General features: G+C 37.5%; 1 protein-coding gene across 3 annotated transcripts in view; it reads left to right on the forward strand.

The window, feature by feature from the left end:
* GLCCI1 (glucocorticoid induced 1) overlaps positions 1 to 19,082 on the forward strand; it is a 53,121-nt gene that overhangs the window by 14,284 nt on the left and 19,755 nt on the right. For all 3 annotated transcript variants that reach the window (XR_004060546.1, XM_030944168.1, XM_030944169.1), the window contains exons 2-3: positions 5,707 to 5,858; positions 13,768 to 13,854. Coding sequence is in view for 2 of the 3 variants with exons in the window: in XM_030944168.1 (XP_030800028.1) it covers positions 5,707 to 5,858; positions 13,768 to 13,854 (239 nt within the window). In the remaining variant the exon portion in view is untranslated. The remainder of the gene's footprint in view (positions 1 to 5,706; positions 5,859 to 13,767; positions 13,855 to 19,082) is intronic.

The following is a 19,082-nucleotide window of genomic DNA, read 5'->3' on the forward strand; positions in this document are numbered from 1 at the left end:
GGGTAGTAACTTCAGAATGTCAGCCCTCTTCATTTTTAGTCATTCTCTCTTGTGATTTTTAAAGATCGAAACTGGGGATAATTTCTGAAGTTGATACAACTGAACCAAAACCAGTGTGCTGCACATAATGAAAACAGGTTTTAAAGAGTTGAAGTGTAAAGTACTTCAGAGATGTATCGGAAGGTAACTTGAAAAGACTCTCTTCTTATATTCCCTTAGAATTATTGTTTTGGTAGCAATTTGCCTTTTAAATGTTTGAAAATGCTAGTGTTTTGTTTTGTTTTAAGCTATTAAAGAGATTAGGCTATTTAATTTGAAATTGTGAAGGAAGAGTGCAGTAATTTCATGTTTTTTCTTTTCAGTTACATAAAAAAGGGTGTTGTGGGTTTTTTAAAGATCATATTTAAAATAATATTTTTTGTTATTTTGTATGAGCAGTACATGGCAAACAGCATGCTCTTTGTTGCTCTTCACCTTTCTGAACAGTTAATGCAGTCGTGCAGCCATTTAGCAGATTTGGGCCGAAACAAGTCCGTCAGTCCCTGGCAACTGGGAAATGTCTTTTGAGCCAATAGATCTCTTTACTTCTCTGGAGTAGAACTTCAGGGGACCCCAAATCCCTTGTTAATCTTTTTCATGAGAGATTTTGGCTCCAATTACAAGAGAAAAGCCTTCTTGAGAATGAAGATTGAAATATTTTTTTAGAGTGGCCTCTAAATCCCCATTATTCAGTCTTTTTCCTGGCAAAGTCATAGAGACAAGTTCTGCAAATTAAACACACACCAGTTTGACCATCTACCTACATAATCAGAGCAGGAGAGACCAATCAGATACACATTCAGATATCAGTGTCACTATATACGTGCTTAAAAAGCAAGCAGAAAAACAAAAAAAACTTCCCTTGACCAGACTCTTCAGAAACAGAATCCTCTTGAATCCAGAAGTCTGCTTTTATGGTACTCAGGGAATCACTGTCCAAAGTAAGCAAGAGCAAAGGTATCCCTTTTTCATGCTTTTACAAGGTGTAGCAGGAGGGGACTTTTAATTAGGTGTAGGACAGTCATCAGTAGCTGCTCTGGGAAATGTGACTTAAGTGATGCCAGGCATCATTCACTGTTGGTCACCATTCCTCAATATTCAGCTTTCCATTTCTAGTTTTTGATTTCCTAGACTGCATTCTCACATAATTCATTATTTGAGAAGCACTCACACAGGGACTTCTTGTCAGATCTGATAGCAATGTCCTAGAAATATCTGATACTAATTTATGGTGGTATACACAGTCTCTGAATATCCTTTGGGCCAGAATATTTGAACTCTGACTTTGTGGCTCTTGAAAAGAGTCTTAAGCAGACTGGGATATCCATCATAGTGAGTCTTCCCAAGAGTATTTTTGGAGAAAATTCTTTTGAAGTTAGTATTTATTTCCTAGATAAAATCTGAAATTCTTCAGGAATGGATGAATCCTAAGCTTGGGACTCATTTCGTGAGTAGCTTGTGACCTGAAGGTTGTGCAGGGTGCTAGCAACTAAACTGAAGAGAAACAACATCTCATGAAAATTATTGGGGAATTAATTACTGATATTTCATGGTCTCAGGTTAATAGTTTAAGTTAAAGAAGTTTCGAGAAAAGAAATTAAGAAATTACTGCAAGAATATTGTCTAACCTTTTGGCAGGATAGTGTCACAATTAGCTGACATCAAAAGTGAGATGACAATACTTCTGGTTTTGGAGAAGAATGAATTTTATTTTTATTTCATGTTTTTCACTCAGTTTGAGAGGAGTCTGTGTTATCTGAGATTCTCAGGATAATTTTAGTCCTTTAAAATCAGTTGTATGCGAGTACACGAGTGGAAAAGTTCTGGCCAAATTTGAACTGGATTTGCTAACTGTTGGAAGAAACATGGGAAGAAAATATGTTGACAGATGAGTTCTGGTGGCTTGAGCTGAACCAGTTTTTTTACTGCTACCAATGCTAGCTGTCAGTCTTGCTGTTCTGTTGCAGGTGATTTTCCTCCTTGCACATGTGGCACAAAGCTATTTAAGCTAAAAATGGACTGTGAACGTGACTTTCAGATTATGGGCAGGTTAGCTGCCTCTATCCTAGATGGGAATGCAAGCTCTTCATTTTAGAGCTGCAGCAGATGGTTTTATTTGAGCCCCCTGTCCTTTACAAAAGAGCTGTCGTGTTAGGCTCTTACTGAATTACATTTTGCTGTCAGAGAAATAGAAACCTTTTTTCAGTCAGTCTAGGTAGTATAACTAGAATTCTCTTTGCTCTCAATGCAGCATGCAGAATCATGATTTCATGCAGGTTATTTTAGTTGATTCCTGCTGGGAGGTAGGATCACACCGAATTTTGCCAGCTGTAGTATTCAGGTGGACCATTGTGTCACTTTGTGGAACATTCCTAACTAGAATAGTGTAGCAATTTTTCCTAAATACATGCCATTAAAACTTGTGGCATACTTTAAGTAACACATAGAACCACAGAATATTCTGAGTTGGGACTCACAAAGATCATAGAGTGCCACTCCTAAGAGAACGGCCGTGCAGGGATCAAACCTACACTCTGGGCATTATTATCATCATCATGCTCTAATCAACCAAGCTAATTGCAGTGGTCATGAGGTATTTTGCCTTGCTGCAAGCATATGTTTTGCTTTTCTTATTTCTAGATAACTTCCTCAGGTAATGTTACACTGCTTAAGTGCTGTGATCTTGTTTGCTTATTCTGGAGGTAGGGCTGAGTTTCATATGAGATGTCTCACTTGTCACTAAAACAACAGAATCCTTTGACTTACTGCCGCGGTAAAATCCATTCATACCCTTGGGATGTTGTCAGATGAGTTTTAGTCTGAAACTTGGATAAAATCAGTCTGTAATTTTAGAGATTTCTTAATATTGTTGAAGCCTTTCTGAATGCTGAAGTCTGTTGGCTATCTTCAGGAGCTGTTGAAGCACTTCAGCTATTTTGATTCTCTGAGAAAACTGGAGCATGAAGTTTCCAACCAGAGACAGTGATTTGGGCTGGAGAAGGGTATTCATTATAGTAGCATCAGCATTCCATTGATAATGAAAATTTGGGAAGTGTTATGTAGTAGCTTCCTAGAGTAGTGGGAAGCCAGACATATGATGAGGTGATAAAAGCAAGATTAAGAAATAAACCCTGAGAGCAGTTCTAATATTTAGAAAACTACTTAAGCTGATCTGATCTGCCAGTGTTGGGGTCCAGTAGAGTGATGCTCTCCCGGGCATCCTATGATGTTTGAGTACATTACTCTACAAGACACTTTGTCAAATGCTAATTTGCAAAAGTTCCTTTAAATGCCATGCTTATAGATCCCTTCTCCTTTATTTTTTATGTTCTAATGGTACATAGTAAGAGGTGAGGAACAAAAACTGTTATCGAACAGTCCACAGGGCTGCTGCTCTTCTAGCTCTCCTGGTGGTTTCTGCCCATTATGTTGTGCCAGCTCTGCTGTAATGGGGAAGACCCTGTGTTTATGACTTTAGGGGGTGCACTTCAGTTTTCATTATGTTTAACTCAGTGAATTATTTTGCCAGGTGGATTCACACATCTGTCTGTGCATGCCACCTCAAAGGAGATGGAGGGAGAGCAGACAATGGTGGAATAGGGATGGCATTAAATCCATCTCAAGACCACAGCAGTGGAATAGGGGTGACATTCACTTAGCATTAACTTGAATTGGTTTATGCAGTTGAGAAGTGGTTTATTTGCTTAATTCAGAGAAACACTGAGGAATAGTAGGGACTTTGGAAAACACATCTTGAACTTTTTCTTCTCTCATCTTTAAGGCTTGACAATGTCTTTCAGTCCACTTCCAAGATGCCCATGGAAAAACAAAACAAGTAATTTTTGGTGGTGTTGATTTCTCTTCAGTTTTAATGGCATTATTTTAGTTATTAATGTTGGGATTTCTGTTGCCTTTCCTCTGGGTGTAGAACAAGTTACAAACCTTAGCTAATTGTCTGGTTGTATATATTTTGTTGTGTCTTTTGGGCTTGTGTTTTCTTGAGTTTAGTCTTTACTTCCTCATCTTCAAGCATTATCTTGTGCGTTGTTTCTGACTTGTTTTAAAAGGTGTTTTTTGAGAAACTTTCAAAACTTGGGCTGAGAGAGTAGCATAGTGCCATAGCATGACAGGGAAGGTTGGAAGAATTCTTTGTAGCTTTTTACCTATTAGGTACACTTGTGTTTCAGCACAAATGTAAACACTACTTTAATTTTTGAAGTTCGTCATCTCTGTTTTGAATTTCAGATTTCTTTACTTTTAATAGTTCAAGGATCTTTCTTAAAATGCAGATTTGTCACAATTGGAATCCTATAAGGATAGATCTTTTAGAGATGGTAGAGATTTGATTTATAGCTAAGGCAGTCAGAATAATTACTGTATAAAAGTCAACATGATACATTACATCATGTCCAATTCACAGCATTATTTAGAACCCTTCACCTAAAATGAGTAGCTAATGCAGTGTTTCAGCAAGTCTATATATTTGTTTAAAACGGTCTGGTTTAACAGTGTCTTCATCTATCATACTATAACCATACTGTATTAGTGCAAGCTATGCCGTAATTGTGCTGAATGCTGTATATCACATTGATGATGGACTCTGCCTTTGGAGATCCATCAGTCCTAGGTGATACACAAATAGAAAATACTTGTGAAGGCCAGTGGCCATGTTTGGACTCAGAAGTGTGCCAGCAGGTCTGCTCTCACGTTCTGAGCAGTCAGTAGGCTTTTGGTGGGTCAGATTAGTGTATGGCACGTGATTAACTTGGAAGTTATCTCACTTGTGAACTTCTTTTAGTAGGGGTGAGCAGAACAGACAGTAGCTGCCATGTAGGGCTTAGGTTGGCTAATATGAAGTCTAGAAAACGAGTATATGAAGTAATTTTGCCTAAGGACAAAGCAGACAAAGATAATCCAGAGGGCATGCCATAAAATTCTGTTCTTTCCCACATCAATCTCGTCAATCACCCTGCACTTTGCTCTCCAAGTGAAATGTAAGAAAAAGTGTTCCATGATCTGGGTGTATGGCGAGAAAAGTACAGGGAGGAGTCGAGGACTGCAGGCACAATGATGAGTGAAAAAACAAACAAGGCAGCTGCTCTGACCAGCACTCTGTCAGAGGGAAAGATGGAATCACACTCTCAGCTTGCTAAGGCCTGCAGTGGGAGCTTGTAAATAATATGGATTTGATTTAAATTATGAAATAATATGGAAAAGAGGATAAATCGGGTATGCATCCTCTTAACAACCACAATTTTTCTCGTTATTTGTATTTTAGTATGTAGAAAGCTAAGCAAGCTGGCTTAAAAAGTGCTATGCTGTATTTTCTATTTCTGCATGTCTGGCTTTCCTGAGTTGCATCATCACTGTATTTAAATTTGCTTGATGTTTTTTGCTGATGAAAATACATAGCATACGTAGCCCAGTTCTTTGCAGATATGAACACCTTAAGCATTGGGGTTTTTGTAACTGTTACATTTTCCCTTTTCTGTTTGTTTTCCTTTTTTGTCTGATGTATTTGCTTTGATGTGATGGCATTCTTTTCAGCTTGGCATTTAGACAAAGGTTTCTGATGTGTTCTTGCCATTGTGTGTCATAGCTAGCTTTTAACATTTCACATCAAATTTAGCCTGACTTTTTTGTTGATTTTGTTCTGGTTTTCTACAGTGGACAGGCCAAAATCCCAGCAAATCAGAACTTCTGGTACCATAAGGCGAACTTCTTCTTTGGACACAATAACAGGACCTTACCTCACAGGACAGTGGCCACGTGATCCCCATGTACACTACCCTTCATGTATGAAAGATAAATCTACTCAGGTAAAAGCAGTAAAACAAGACAACAGAGATGTTTCATATAATTGATGTCTACTCAATTTAATTCTGAAGAAATGTGGATTCGCTTAATTTTATTAGAAATATGAAATCCTAAAGTAAGTTGCAGTAGTCTTTTTTTAATATTTGCCAATGCAGTAACATCGTATGTGAGGATAATGTTTTTGTCGTTTTAGAAAACAGTTGTTAAAAATAATTTTCTCAATGTGGGCAGATCTATTGAGGCTAAATAAGCAGATATCAATCTCAGCCTTGTATCTGGTTTATTTTGAAGCTGCTATATGCAAAATTGTGCTGAGTGTTATTTAAGAAAAAGCATCCATGTAGCAGTGGCTGACAAACTGAAAGATTTTACTAAATCATGGTAATAAATCTGTCAGTCTGAAAACCTGTGTGTTTGTCTGTGTGTGTGGGACTGAGGGATGGCCACTGAGTTTATTCATGGCCTGATCGTCTTGTGATATCCTTGGATTCTCTTCAGGGCTCTGTCCTTAATAGGACCCTCTGGCAGGTAGGTTGCTGGGACATTCTACTGCTCCAGTGCTCTTTGACTAGAAAGGTGAATGTTCTTTCTTACCTGCTTCCTCCTTGTGCTGGACTTTGTTGCCTGCAAAGATGATCACTGTCAGACAGATGAAAAATACATAATGCTAGCCACCCCATCCCAATTATTATCAAAGGAGCTGCATTCTTTTTTCCAGCAGGGCTTTTGATGTTTGGAATAAGCCATCCGAGTTCATCTTCCAAACTAAATTGGAAACTAGAAGAAACTAGCTCTCTTTAGTTCTAGTTTTAATCTAACAGGTCGTGTAGGTTTGGTTGTTAAATCAGTTGTTTATCTCTTGTGCCACGATTCTGATCCATAGTTATCATGGGTCTTGAAATAGATTCTATGATTCTAACCTTTTGTGTAATACTGAGTTTCTCAGGACAAGTTAGAATGTATACAGAAGTTTCTTCATCTCTAAAATATGGTGTTATGTGGCACAGGAAGCCCTTTGATGGGGTAAAGATAAGTACAGAATGCTTAGAAAAGAAAAAAACGGGTCTGTATGTTTCAGAAATCTTACTTAATTAATTTGAGAAACTGATGATTAAAATGTTCCAAGAAAATTTTTAGAAACTGTAATGTGGACCCTTTGGAAAAGGCTGTCTTCATGTCCTGCTTATTTTGAAACGAGACAGTAAGTTTTAGCCAAAAAACAGCAGTCATATTTACTGTCACAAAAGATCTACTTAAAAAGCCCTTAATTCTGGATTTATTTTCAAGATGCCTTCTTTTCACAATACTATGACTTTAAAGTCTTTCTGTTTTGAAAGCTTTGTAGTTACTGTATTTCTCAGGCCCTCTCTTAAAATGCATATCCATATCAATCTTTACAAATACCCTTATGAGTAGAAAATTTAGAATATTTAAACATTCAGAAACAAACATTTTCACTAGTTACAGAAAAGATAAACAAACTGTTCTATAAATATTTCAGCTCCAAGTATTTGGCAGTAAAATTGCTTTCCTGGTGAGCTCAAGTAAGTGTTCAGGTTATGTGAACATTTGACTGCCTCCCTTTGCCTCATTCAGAAACTAAAAATGAAATTTTACCTTTTCAGCATAATCAGTTATAAAAGAGAGGAAAAGCATACTGTTGTCATTACAAAATGAAGTATTATTTCAAAGGGGTAGGAGCAGGGAGATCTCAAGGTTTGCATTTGTGGATATTTTCCAGCATAGAATTCTATTAGCTGTCTTTTTATTCAAATTGTGCCAGACTCAACCATTTATCAGTGCTTAAGTTGAGTCACTACTTGGGACTATGAATATGTAAAATGGAACAGCATATTAATATGCACAGTGATTTCCAGCTGGAGGGCTTTTTTTTTTTTTTTTTTTTTTTTTTTTTTTTTTTTTGGGGTTTTTTTTGGGTGGATTTTTTTTTTTCCCCCCAAATAAAATGCTTACTAGGGAGGCTTGTAGATGATGATAAACCATCTTATGTTTTGGTGTGCGTCTGGGGTTTTGTTGTTTGAGCTCTGTATAGTTTGAAGTATATCTAATTTCAAGAACTGAGGATGAGTTCCAAGTTGTTGATAGGATGCATGCATAGCAAATTAAGTTAAATAAAAAGAAGTTAATGAAAATCAATAAGCCATTTTTCTGTATGAGCATGTTTCATTGGAGAATAAGTTATCTCTTGTTTTATTTCTAAATTCAAGAACAATGCTCTCAGTATAACTACATTGTAGGTGGAATAATTACTTATCTTTCAAGGGTGTATTTTGTTCCTAATTAAATGTTAACCTAAAATACAAATTTTGTTTGGTTTTGTTAAGGTGGTGATTATGGCTGCTCCAAGTTTCTTAGAATTCTTGTTTTTTAAAGAAGAGAGAGTTTCTGGTCTTCATGGTGATCAGATGAGCCTTTAATGGGCTTTATTCCAAGTCCTTGTTTCCACTTAAATTCTTTCAACTTGTATAATACTCATGAACAAAATGTTTCTTCATAATAATAGAAGGGAGGGATCAGAATTCTGCTTGGTTTAGTTTGTCATATCTTGGAGAATAGGAACTACAGTTCATATTTTTTGTCACTCTCACTTGCCCCAAGTGTTTTGACTGAAAGTACAGAAGAGAAGTGGTTGTTTGCTTTTGGAAAAATGCGCTGTAACACTGCATTGTGGTATTTGTACAATTCAGTATTTCTCAGAATTCTGTGTGTACATTCGTGTGTGTATATGTGCATATGCATGCAACTGGCTGATCATTAAGGAGCAGCACATTTTGGATAACCAGAAGTATGCAATTGTATTTAGTAGTGCTATAAGTATTTCAGAAATGCAGGTAAACTTCTTATTATAAGAAGTTACTTGTGTTGATATACTTTGTGATCCCCTTCCTGAGTTCCTCCATTGTCCTACTTTCCTCTCCTTTTGTAAAATCTGAACTTTTCATTAAGACCATTTAAAACTCAGTGTAATTTCTTTCCCCATTTTTCTGTCTCTTTTGGGAGCACTGATGGAACAATTTTGTACACCACTTCTTTATGCTTCATCATTTAAGTATTTCCCCCTTCATAGTGTAAAGAACAACTCAATGTTGAAGTGGCTGTGTCTAACCTTGGAATCTTCAGAAACATTTGGATAATTGTCAGAGTTAATAAATATAATTATTTGGCAGTAGATATGTAATTTAAAAGATATTTATAAAATTAAAAAAAGAGAGATTAAAAAGAAACATGATGTTGATGTCATAACAAAAGTATTGTCAGTTAAAGTTTGTCATGGAGTCTTTCTCAATCTGAATAATACAAAGAAATGAATAAATAGCCTAGTGGCATTTTATTATCCAGTGATTTCTGACTTGTTGATGACTTAGGCATATCCAGCAATATTGGAATCCAGTTTTTCTCATTGTATATGGCAATTAGGTATGGAACAAATGAAACTGAAGAAAGTTTGCAAAATGCCTTTCAGAATTTTTATTTCTCTCTAACCTAGAGAATAATGCAGAGTTTCTAGGCTAAAATATGTTTTTCTTATGGGTAGATCAAGGCTTTAATATAGCTAGCTGTCATTAGACACTTTTTTTTTCTTCTGGGTAGATTTTTTTTTCTGTGATATTAATAGACATAAACAAAGAGGCTCAATTCCATGAAGCTTTTTTACTGGTGTATTAGTTATAATTGATTTCTTTGGGGTATTTTAATGATGTATATTGGCAAAAAGGACAGGGAATAAGATATGTCATAGAGCTGTGAATTTGTCATTCTGACTTAACCTGTCTGATGTTTAAGAGTGATCATCTGCAGTCAAATTGACTTCTAACTAGGCAATTTCTCTTTGTAAAGTTTCTAGATGGCCTTTGAATGCTTTAGAAATACCTGAAAACACATCAGTTTTTATCTTCTAGTGCTGCCATTGGGTTTCTTTTGAATGTGGAAGTTCTTCAAAAACATGTTGCTTCCCCTGTAAAGCATAGACATATGTATATATTCCAGAATGCAGGCTGGATGTAGTAGTTATGAGTGAAGGGCTGGCAATAAATATGAGACACTTAAGGTAATACAGTATTATTTTAGGTTTAGGTAGGTTGGTATGCTATGCAGTCATTCTGATCTAAGTGGAAAGGGTGTAGCTGTATGTCCCTGGCATGGATGGGAAAGAAAGTCAGGGTTACCTTGCTGATCTCCACAAGGCTGGGTGAATTAGAGCTATGGTAATTGTGATTTACATGAAGACTGAAGAGAGCAAACAGATGTGGCACTCTGAGCATGTCCTATCCCATGTGTCAGCTGAAATGGGCTACAAACCTTAACTTCTTAAAAACAAGGGATCCATGTCTTGTAGGTGCAACATGCATTATCTAGTGTTTTCAAGGATCTCCCCCTAAAATCTTAGTTTCTTAGTGTGGCCTTGCAGGACTAATCCTTCTTTATGAAGTTCAGTGCATCACTTCTGTGATGCTCTGAAATGTTACCAGTTTGACAGGTAGTGCCTGACATCTCTTACTGTGGAGGTACTCTCACCCTCTCTCTGACTTGAAGTGCAGCAACTGTGGTTTTGTGATTCAGAAAATTTTCTTCTAATACAATTCTGAATTACATTCTGGCTTTAATATTGTTTTTTTCATATGTTTAACACTTCAGAAGTACACTTGCAGCTTCAAATGAAGGCTTTCATTGATAAGCTTGTTTTGTGGAAATTGTAAATAAGATGAGAAAACAATTTCCATGAAATGTGACAGATTGTGGGTACTACACTCCCCCATCTTATTTGTGATCTAAATGACAGCATTTAAGTGAGATATGAGGTGTTCATACATAAGCTAAACTTAGAAAAGCAGAATTTCTGTTTGAATACAACAATTCTGGGATGCTTCTGTTTGTTTTTTAAAAGCTTTTACTTGACTACAAAGATTTGTTGTTACAAACTCAAAATTATTCTTCATATAATGTGGATTCCAACAATATAGCAAGCCACAGTTTCCAGGGTTTGAAGAAGACTACCTTGTGGTAATATTCTAGTAACTGCTTATGTTGTATTATTTTTGTAAAGCTTTTTCTTTTTTAAATTTGCCTCTAAATAGCCCATAAATGTAACACTGTCTGACTTCAGTACTGTGCAAGGAGCACCATACAATATTTGTAATCTAATACTGCAGGTAAAATGGGATTCACAAATAGTCTGCCCTCTGTATACTGTGTATGTATCCTTTGCAGGTTGTGTCTTGACTCAGTTTACCAGGGGCTGAAAGCATCCATGTAGTGCTTGTCTCAAGGGGGATGCTACTTCAGTGGAAGAGAATGTCAAAGCATTCTTGAACAAGTACAAAATTTAGTATTAAGTGAATAGATATTTTCTGACTTTTATTTTTGATTTCTGAGTAGATCCTCTGCACTATAAGGATTCCCACCTCTCCTAGCAGTCAGTGATATTGTTGATGAAGGTCTTTAGAGGTTGATCTTAGTTTGTGTTTTGTCCTTGCTATCTGGATCAATATCTGTGTTTATTAAAAATACAATCAGGCTTGTGTGTTCTACATATTTGTTTTATTTTTTAACAGTTTACTTCTCTGTATTGAGAAAGTCACTTTGGCTTTTTAGATTCTTGATATCTTTTCAGTTTATTAAGCTGTAGTTGAAAGGATATGAGCTTGTAGTGATCCCTGGTGCACCCTTCTGCACTACAGGTAAGTATTTAAGCCCCCAAACTGCCTGGTTCTGCTTCATCCTGGTGTTCCCCAAATGGTGGAGCAGTGCTGTATTCAGGAGACGCTCTTTAGAAGATAAATTTTCTTGGAATTGCCTTTTTATTGCTGGTGTCATGTGAGGATATGGTTCCAGCTGTACTTGGGATATAGTAAAATATTGTAAGAGCAATTTAAATTGCAAAGTAAATTGTAACAGATTGTGAAAGCCTCTGATTTTAAAAAAGCAAAAAATTTTCCCCATTTTTACTAGTTTAGTAGGAATCTGCAAGCTACTTCAATGTTTTTTAAAAAAACAACATTTAAACCCAACAGAATGTCTTCCACACAAATTTCAGGGAGATGAATCTGCAAAACCAAGTAATTATTTAGAAGGTGGCTCTGTTGAAATGCAGAGCAAGCAGATGCACACACACAGGTAGCACATGCATATGGCAGAGGCTCTGCTTTGGGTCAGGAGAGTTAAGTGCTGCCTGGCTGTGAGGGACTGCCTTGTCTTTCACATAGTTTTAAATAGCTGTTGTAACTTCTCACATTTGATTTTATTCTTTTTTTCATAACGACATTGTCTTCTGGTTTCTTCCTCAGACCCAAACAGAAGGGGATATTAATAAGTACACAGAACTCTTTAACTTTTCATATAGGGACTTATTTTTTCTTTTCTGGAAACATGCAGGAAAAACTTCAAGACTGACTTTTTCCATTTGGTTTTCTAGTCACCCACACAGCTTGCTGGGCCTTTGGTTGAAATATTACTAGTGGTGTAAAAATAACAGAGAAAAAGCCCCACCAAAACCATGGAAAGTGCAGGGGTGGCAGAAAACACAGGAGGGTTCTGTAGGCCTGTGCACACAGAGACAGAGCAGATGAAATGTTAGCACTGATGGGTTAGGTGCTGGGCTGTAGGCTGTATAACACCCTGGCAGTGTGGTGGTTATGGAGGTGCAGCCCATGCTCTGAAGCTACAGTTGTGAGCTCGATAGTACCACGGCTGGCCTGGAGTGGCCTGGCCCTGGGGGCTGTCCCCAGCTCCCCTTGCAGGGCAGGGAGGAGCTGAAGGGGTTGGTTTGATGGTGTTCCCAGAGTGGTGCCCAGCCTCCTACCTGAGCCAAACAAACAGTCTCTGGTATCCATGTGAGTACTACAAAAGCTTCCAGATCCTAGATGGGAAGCGAGAGTAAGGGAAGCTGTGGAGGAGCAGGGTTTCCATGCATGAGAACAAGTCCCACAGACATGTGGATCCCAGATCCTATTTGTCTTGTGGGCTGGGCTTTTGTTTCCCTAGAAGTGTTAGCAGTGGTCCCCTCCCTTAAAAACCCCATGGACAAATTGTTATTTTCAGTTTTATTTCTTGTGTACTTACTGTGAAAGAGTCAGCTAATACTAGTAGGAGTTGTTGAGGGAAAAAAAAATCCCAACATAAACAGATTTATGTTTATGTGCCTATAGCACTGAGTTTTCTATAGTTCATATCCCAAACTCTTCCTGAATTTTAGATGTTTCCATTGTTCCTGTGACTCTCTTGTTCAGGAATTCTGGTGGAAAACCTCAATTTTCATTATAGCCTTGTGACAAATAAGCATAGTGGTTGAGATTTTGGGCTTTCTGATGCTTCTCAGTCTTTGGGGTTTAATTTTAGCTCCTATATTTAAGAACAGTCACCAGACTTACAGGCTTTGAGATATGGTTAGAAAAGGCCTGTGTGGTACTGTGCTGCTCATGTAAGTTGGTGCCAGAAATAATAAATGGTGTATAAAGCTCTTATCTAGTCAGAGTTAGCAAGAAGAGATTGGTTCTGTGGTCCAGTGTTTGAGGAAGACGGTGTGAGAAGTGAATCCTGGCTTGAGTTTGTTCTACAGTTTTTTTTAATGGTGTGGCTTTCTAAACTGCCCACTAAGTGAATGTAGACGTGGAAGCCCAAGCACAGTGGGAGCAGCCAGGTAAGGTTTTTTGTCAGGCCTCTGATTCCTTCTTCATTAATGTGCATTGTTCTCATCCTTTGTAAATGCAAGTTTACAAAGCTCTGTTTTCTATATTGCTTTTTGTTTATTGAGATTATTAGTGCTGCATATCAGGTTCTGAAATTTATTCACATAACTGACGCTGCCTAAAGAGTAAGGCAGTAATTTGTGCCAGAAGTTTTTCTCACCTGGAGAACTCAGTATAGCATATTTTCTTTTTTTTTCCCTTGTAGACACCCAGCTGTTGGGCTGAAGAGGGAGCAGAAAAGAGATCCCATCAGCGCTCAGCATCGTGGGGAAGTGCTGATCAGCTGAAAGAGGTGAGAAGTTTTGCACAGTGAAGCCTTTCAAGATTTGATAAGCCCAAGACATTTTTTAAACCCTATCTGGAGTCCAGGAAACTGCACCCTTTCCCTCTTCCCTTTTGCTTTTGAAACAGGTTTTACCTCCAGTCTAAGAGTTGTTTGAAGAGTGATTGTTACTTTATGCTTGTTGGACTTCCTCCGTGCGTACTATGAAGCGTTGATTGTGAAAGAGTGGCCAGAGTGAGCATTGAGGAACCAGCTTCTTGTTCAGTGTTATGTTAGTTAGCTTTCTGACCTTTAACACTGCTCTCCTGGAAGAGACAAAGTGGCAGGTGGTATATTCACATATCCTTGCTCATAAATTTCGTTCAGATTTTAGGTTGGAAATGGAGAGGACACCACTTCCACAAAAAAAAAGTGTTGATACAGTAAGGGTATGAGTACTTGAAATGCTCTTTAATCATAAATATTTTGCTGTAGACTACTATTGCAACTAGAAAGAGCCTAAAAAAAGTGGATTTGCATAATGAGAAAGTCAATACAGTTAAATAGTCTCCAGCTCAGCTGAAATGACAGTATCTCAGTTTTTGCCCCAGTAACCTCCATCTTCTCCAGAGTTTGAGTAACCAAATCTGTCCAGAACCTGATAAGGGGCTACATTCAGCCTCATGCCCCTGTCAGGAAGAGTGTATCCTCTCTTCAAGAACTGCACTTTTCTTCTAGAAAAATGAATCTTGCAGCATGTTTTCATGATGGAACTTTTCCTTCATATGCTGGGCTTTTTACATTCTCTTTCCTGACTCCCTGTTGAATAGGGCCTTCAGAAATGAGAAGGAGTGTATAGGTTATCTAAGGAGAAGAAGTTAAAAGGCAGTATATATTCTTCTTCTGGACAGCCATTCATAGAATAATTGTCAGAAGGAGTGATGCAAGTTTAATTACTCAAATTTTAAAATGTCATTTGACAAATGTGGAATAATCTTGCAATCCATTGGTGGCAATAGCCTCATTTTTAAAGGTGAGGTCCTGGGCCAAAGATAGGTTGATCAAAAGAGGGTTCTCTGTTCCCATCTCACCAAATACATCTTATGAAACCTTGATGTATTGGTACATGGGCCTTCAGTTGCCTGGATGACTTTACCTGCAGCAGTGAGGAAGCATTCACAATCACAGATTAGGTGACCAGAAATAAGTGCAGTAGGAGTTTTGTGTCTGAGAAATTTTGGCTTAAACCTTTCCTACCAGCACAAAGAAATGATCGTACAGACAGGAGTAGCATCTGTTTCTCTAGGATAATGTTTGCTTGCTTTTACTGAGAGACTATCCTTCATACTCTGGCAGTTTCCTATCAGTTTGTACAACAAGCAGCTCTTCTTCACCACAGGCCTGTGGCTGTCAGTGATAGTGAACCCTTCAGCATGTAAGCAAGTCTCTGCCATTTGATAACAGTGATCCATTGTGCTGGGTTGCCACCCTCTTGGTGTACTGACCACATGGGAAAGATAAGAAATGTGTGGCCAATGTGCTTCACAGTTCCTTTTTTTACTAGAATGTTGTAATAGACAAAATTGGTTCTGTGGAAGAGAGTTGTTTCTATCCAAACTTTGCAATGGTTGTTCACCCCAAAGCCTACCCTTGTCTTCTTCAGCATACAGTTCTTCCCTTTCCTCTGTTTTCCTTTCTTCAGCTACTCTGGCCAATTTTCTTACCTTTTCTAGTTCCTTGGGTTCATAACCCATGTCATACTTCGTGCATCATCCAGCCATTATTCATCTACCCTATTTGAGCTCTTACTCTGTTAACTTCCAGCTCCTTGTTAGTTCTGGCTATCCATTGTTTGGCTTTTATTTTATCTCTTTCTTTTTCCTTTCCCTCAGTGTCAGCCTGTGTGGTGGGTGTTAAGTGTTTGTTCAATACCAGCAGTGTCTGTGCACTTGGTTTCTTTGTGCCACATTAATCTGCAGTTCCTGGAAGGAGAAATTCCCTGGTGTGGTTCTACTCAAACTGTAAAGCCCATGAGAGACAGAATTGTTAACAAGTGTTGCTGCCAGTTCCAGATATCTTTCTTGAACATGTGCAAACTGAATTTTTTGCCAAAGCTTCACCAAATGTAAAGATTCTTCCGAGGGACTAGAGGAGCACATTTGCAGCATAAAGGACCCTCAGGCAAATGTTTGGCTTTTTCATCCAAAACAGTGGAGAACAGAACCATGCAAGTAAAAAGCTTAAAGTAATGTGCTTTGGCACATAATATGGTAAAATCTCTTCCACCCTCCCTTTCATTTTAAATCACATTCTTAAACAGCCCTAGCACTTCTACTGAAGTCTCTGATGGGAAGGAGATAGAGTAGAATGTTGCGTGGTAGGCATTTGACAAAGCTATGGGCAGCTGAAAGCAAGAGCATAAGTAATGAAAATGAAAATAACACCTTCTCCTGGGCAGCTGCATTTCTTATGCGTAGTGTAGGTAACATTGTTCTGCTCAGAATTTTGAATTGTTTTCTTCAATATTTGATAGTAAACAAGTAGATAGCTGTTGGCAGTTTCCATGGCTTGTTTTAGCAATTTGTATTCATGTTTTCTTGCTTCAGAAATTAATGTGATGTTTTCTAGCATTTTTTAATATGTTGGTAAACTAGCTAAACACTTGTGTGATAGTTACTGGTTTTGATAAAATAAGATTGTGTGTTTAAGTTCAAAAACAGTTTTTTCCTTGGTTAATTTGAGTACTATTAAAATTAAATAAATTTCTGTAATGCAACTGCTAGGTCTTTTTTTAAGATCTACATCATAAAAGCGACAAGCAAGCGTATAGGTTTAACATCCCAAGCAAGCAAATGAATTCAGAATTGCCACTTACAAAAAGGATTTCAGTTTGGGTAGTGAAACTTACTTTGCCCTTAATTGAAATAGCTCTGTGTCCAGGATTAAGTCTGTCTAGCACTAAAATAGATCTATATTTGCTTTCTTGTGAGTCTATTAGAAATTTAGAAGTCCTTAGCTGTCAATATAAAGTTTCCTTTAATTATTTCATAATGAAATCTACTTCTAAAGAATTTGTTTATTCTGAAGGGCTCTACTACTTGATTTTGAAAAGTCTTAAGTGTAACTTGTCTAAGATGATGCCACACTGCTTTAACATTATTTCAATAGATACATGTCTTGATGGGAACATAAAGATTGCTGTCAGTCTTTATACTGGACACTCATATTTTTTTCCTTTTCAACCTGAAAAATTAGTTGGAAATGCTCTTGATGTTGTTCAGGGACTATTTAGTTATAGCTTACCCTGAACTGGAATTTACCCAGAACTGGGAAAAACCCTTTATTTAAAACTAGTAGTTTTCGCTTTGTATAGGTTTTTTAAGGACATATTTCAGACAGCTGATTTTTCACTTCCCATAAGCAGCTGTCTGTGCTGTGTCTGTTACACAGACAGCAGCAGCCCCCCATTGGAAGGTCCCTTTTGCTCTAACAGAGTACTTGAAAAGGACTTAGGAATTAAAGAGAATTGAATATGAGAGCTTGCATGCCTAATGTGCTTTCATATAGCAATTGAAAGATTGTATTCAAAGGTTTAGGGAGAACTTCTAATGCTTGTTTTGCTCTTTGACCTACTGGTTAACTCATTTATTAAGAAATATTTAATGAATGAGATGGAGCTCACTCATTAACAAGAAGTTTGTGGCTTGATCAGCAATAGGGAGTTACCATGTTGTGTAGGCTGAGCTGTAGAAATACAGCCTAGTGACTGTTAAATATTAGTGAGCATTTGAGAGGTATGGTGGGATGTGTCAGGTTCCTTCATATTAGTCTGCATCTAGGTCCCTTCAAAAGGGAAAAATTACCAGGATATTTAGATTATATCAGTGTTGTAAAGAATGGACCTAATTTGGTTATTTTCCAGTTTTGTGCTATGAGTTATATTAGTCTGCATGCATGTCACAAGTGGCAGAGAGAAAATTCATATTATTCATTTTACAGCTTTGAGCTATATAAATACTTAGCAAGCAAAAAATATATTTATAGGGGTTTTCCTGACTTGTTTGTTCAATAATCCTAGATGGTCATCTTACCTTTGGCTGACAGTAAACCATGAAGACCAAACTGAAACTTTGTACCCTGAATGACTTTGTGTAGGTTTCTGATGCACTGCTCTTTGTGTTTTCTCAGTGTTTTTTGTTGGTGGGGGATTTTTTATAAATTACTTTAAAATAGGTGAAGAAAAGAGTCTTTCCACTGCATCAGCAGCATTGCAGAGAACAATGGAAGACCAAAGTCTAAAATTTTCTTAATTTTTTTGTAATGTGCACAGATCTGTGCTGTGTTTTCTCTCTCCATGCAGTCACATGAGAGTACTTGCCAAATGTGAATTAAGATGTATTTTTTTAAATTTACTACCATATATGTTTACACATTGAAATGTAGCAAAACAGTTTTAGATAACAAATGGCATTTGAACATTGGAAATAGCATTCAAATTGAGCTTACTCCTTGATGAATACCTTGATTATTTTTTTTGGCTGTGTTTTACTTTCAGCTGTATCCTCTAGGAAATAGCTGTATTTTCTAAGAAGAATGTTCTGCCCATCTTCAAGTTAGGTAGGCAGGGAGAACATTTGAATTGGTCAACAAAAATAATTCACATGTAATGGATCTAAGGGCATATATGTGCAAGGCTAAGGCTTAAATATGTCCAACAAGTGAGTGCTTTAGGATACAGATTAGATCTTTTTGTGATGATTTGCACATGTTCCTTAATATGACTGGGTATACCCCAGTCACACTCATGCTCAGTACTTGCACGTGTGAGGGAAGTGGTGTCCCAAACCCTTTCTGTTCTCAGCTGCTCAGTGAAAATGGAGTGTTTTGTTACTGCCCTTTGGTTTCCCCAGTGCAACTCATGGTTACTTTCCTGCCACTTCCTTGTCACCATTTTCTTTGCACAGCTCTGGTCTAATGCTGGATCTTCAAATGTCTGTTTTCCTGATACCTCTCACTTGGCACCATTTTCTTTGCACAGAGACTCCCTAGCTCATACTCACTGCATCAGTTGAGTGCCCAGGAGACAGGATCTGCTGGTTCCTTGAGATAACTGGTAGAACAGGTGCCATCAAGGCATATGTTTCAGACTTTTCTCTTACTCCATGAATTATATTTCTTTTGTAAGAATTAGTGTAGCTCATACTGTAGATAATTTTGCTTATGTTTGGTGCTCTGATGGTGCTTTTCTGCTACCTGAG

This window comes from Camarhynchus parvulus, chromosome 2 (genome assembly GCF_901933205.1).
Source record: "Camarhynchus parvulus chromosome 2, STF_HiC, whole genome shotgun sequence".
NCBI lineage: Eukaryota > Metazoa > Chordata > Aves > Passeriformes > Thraupidae > Camarhynchus > Camarhynchus parvulus.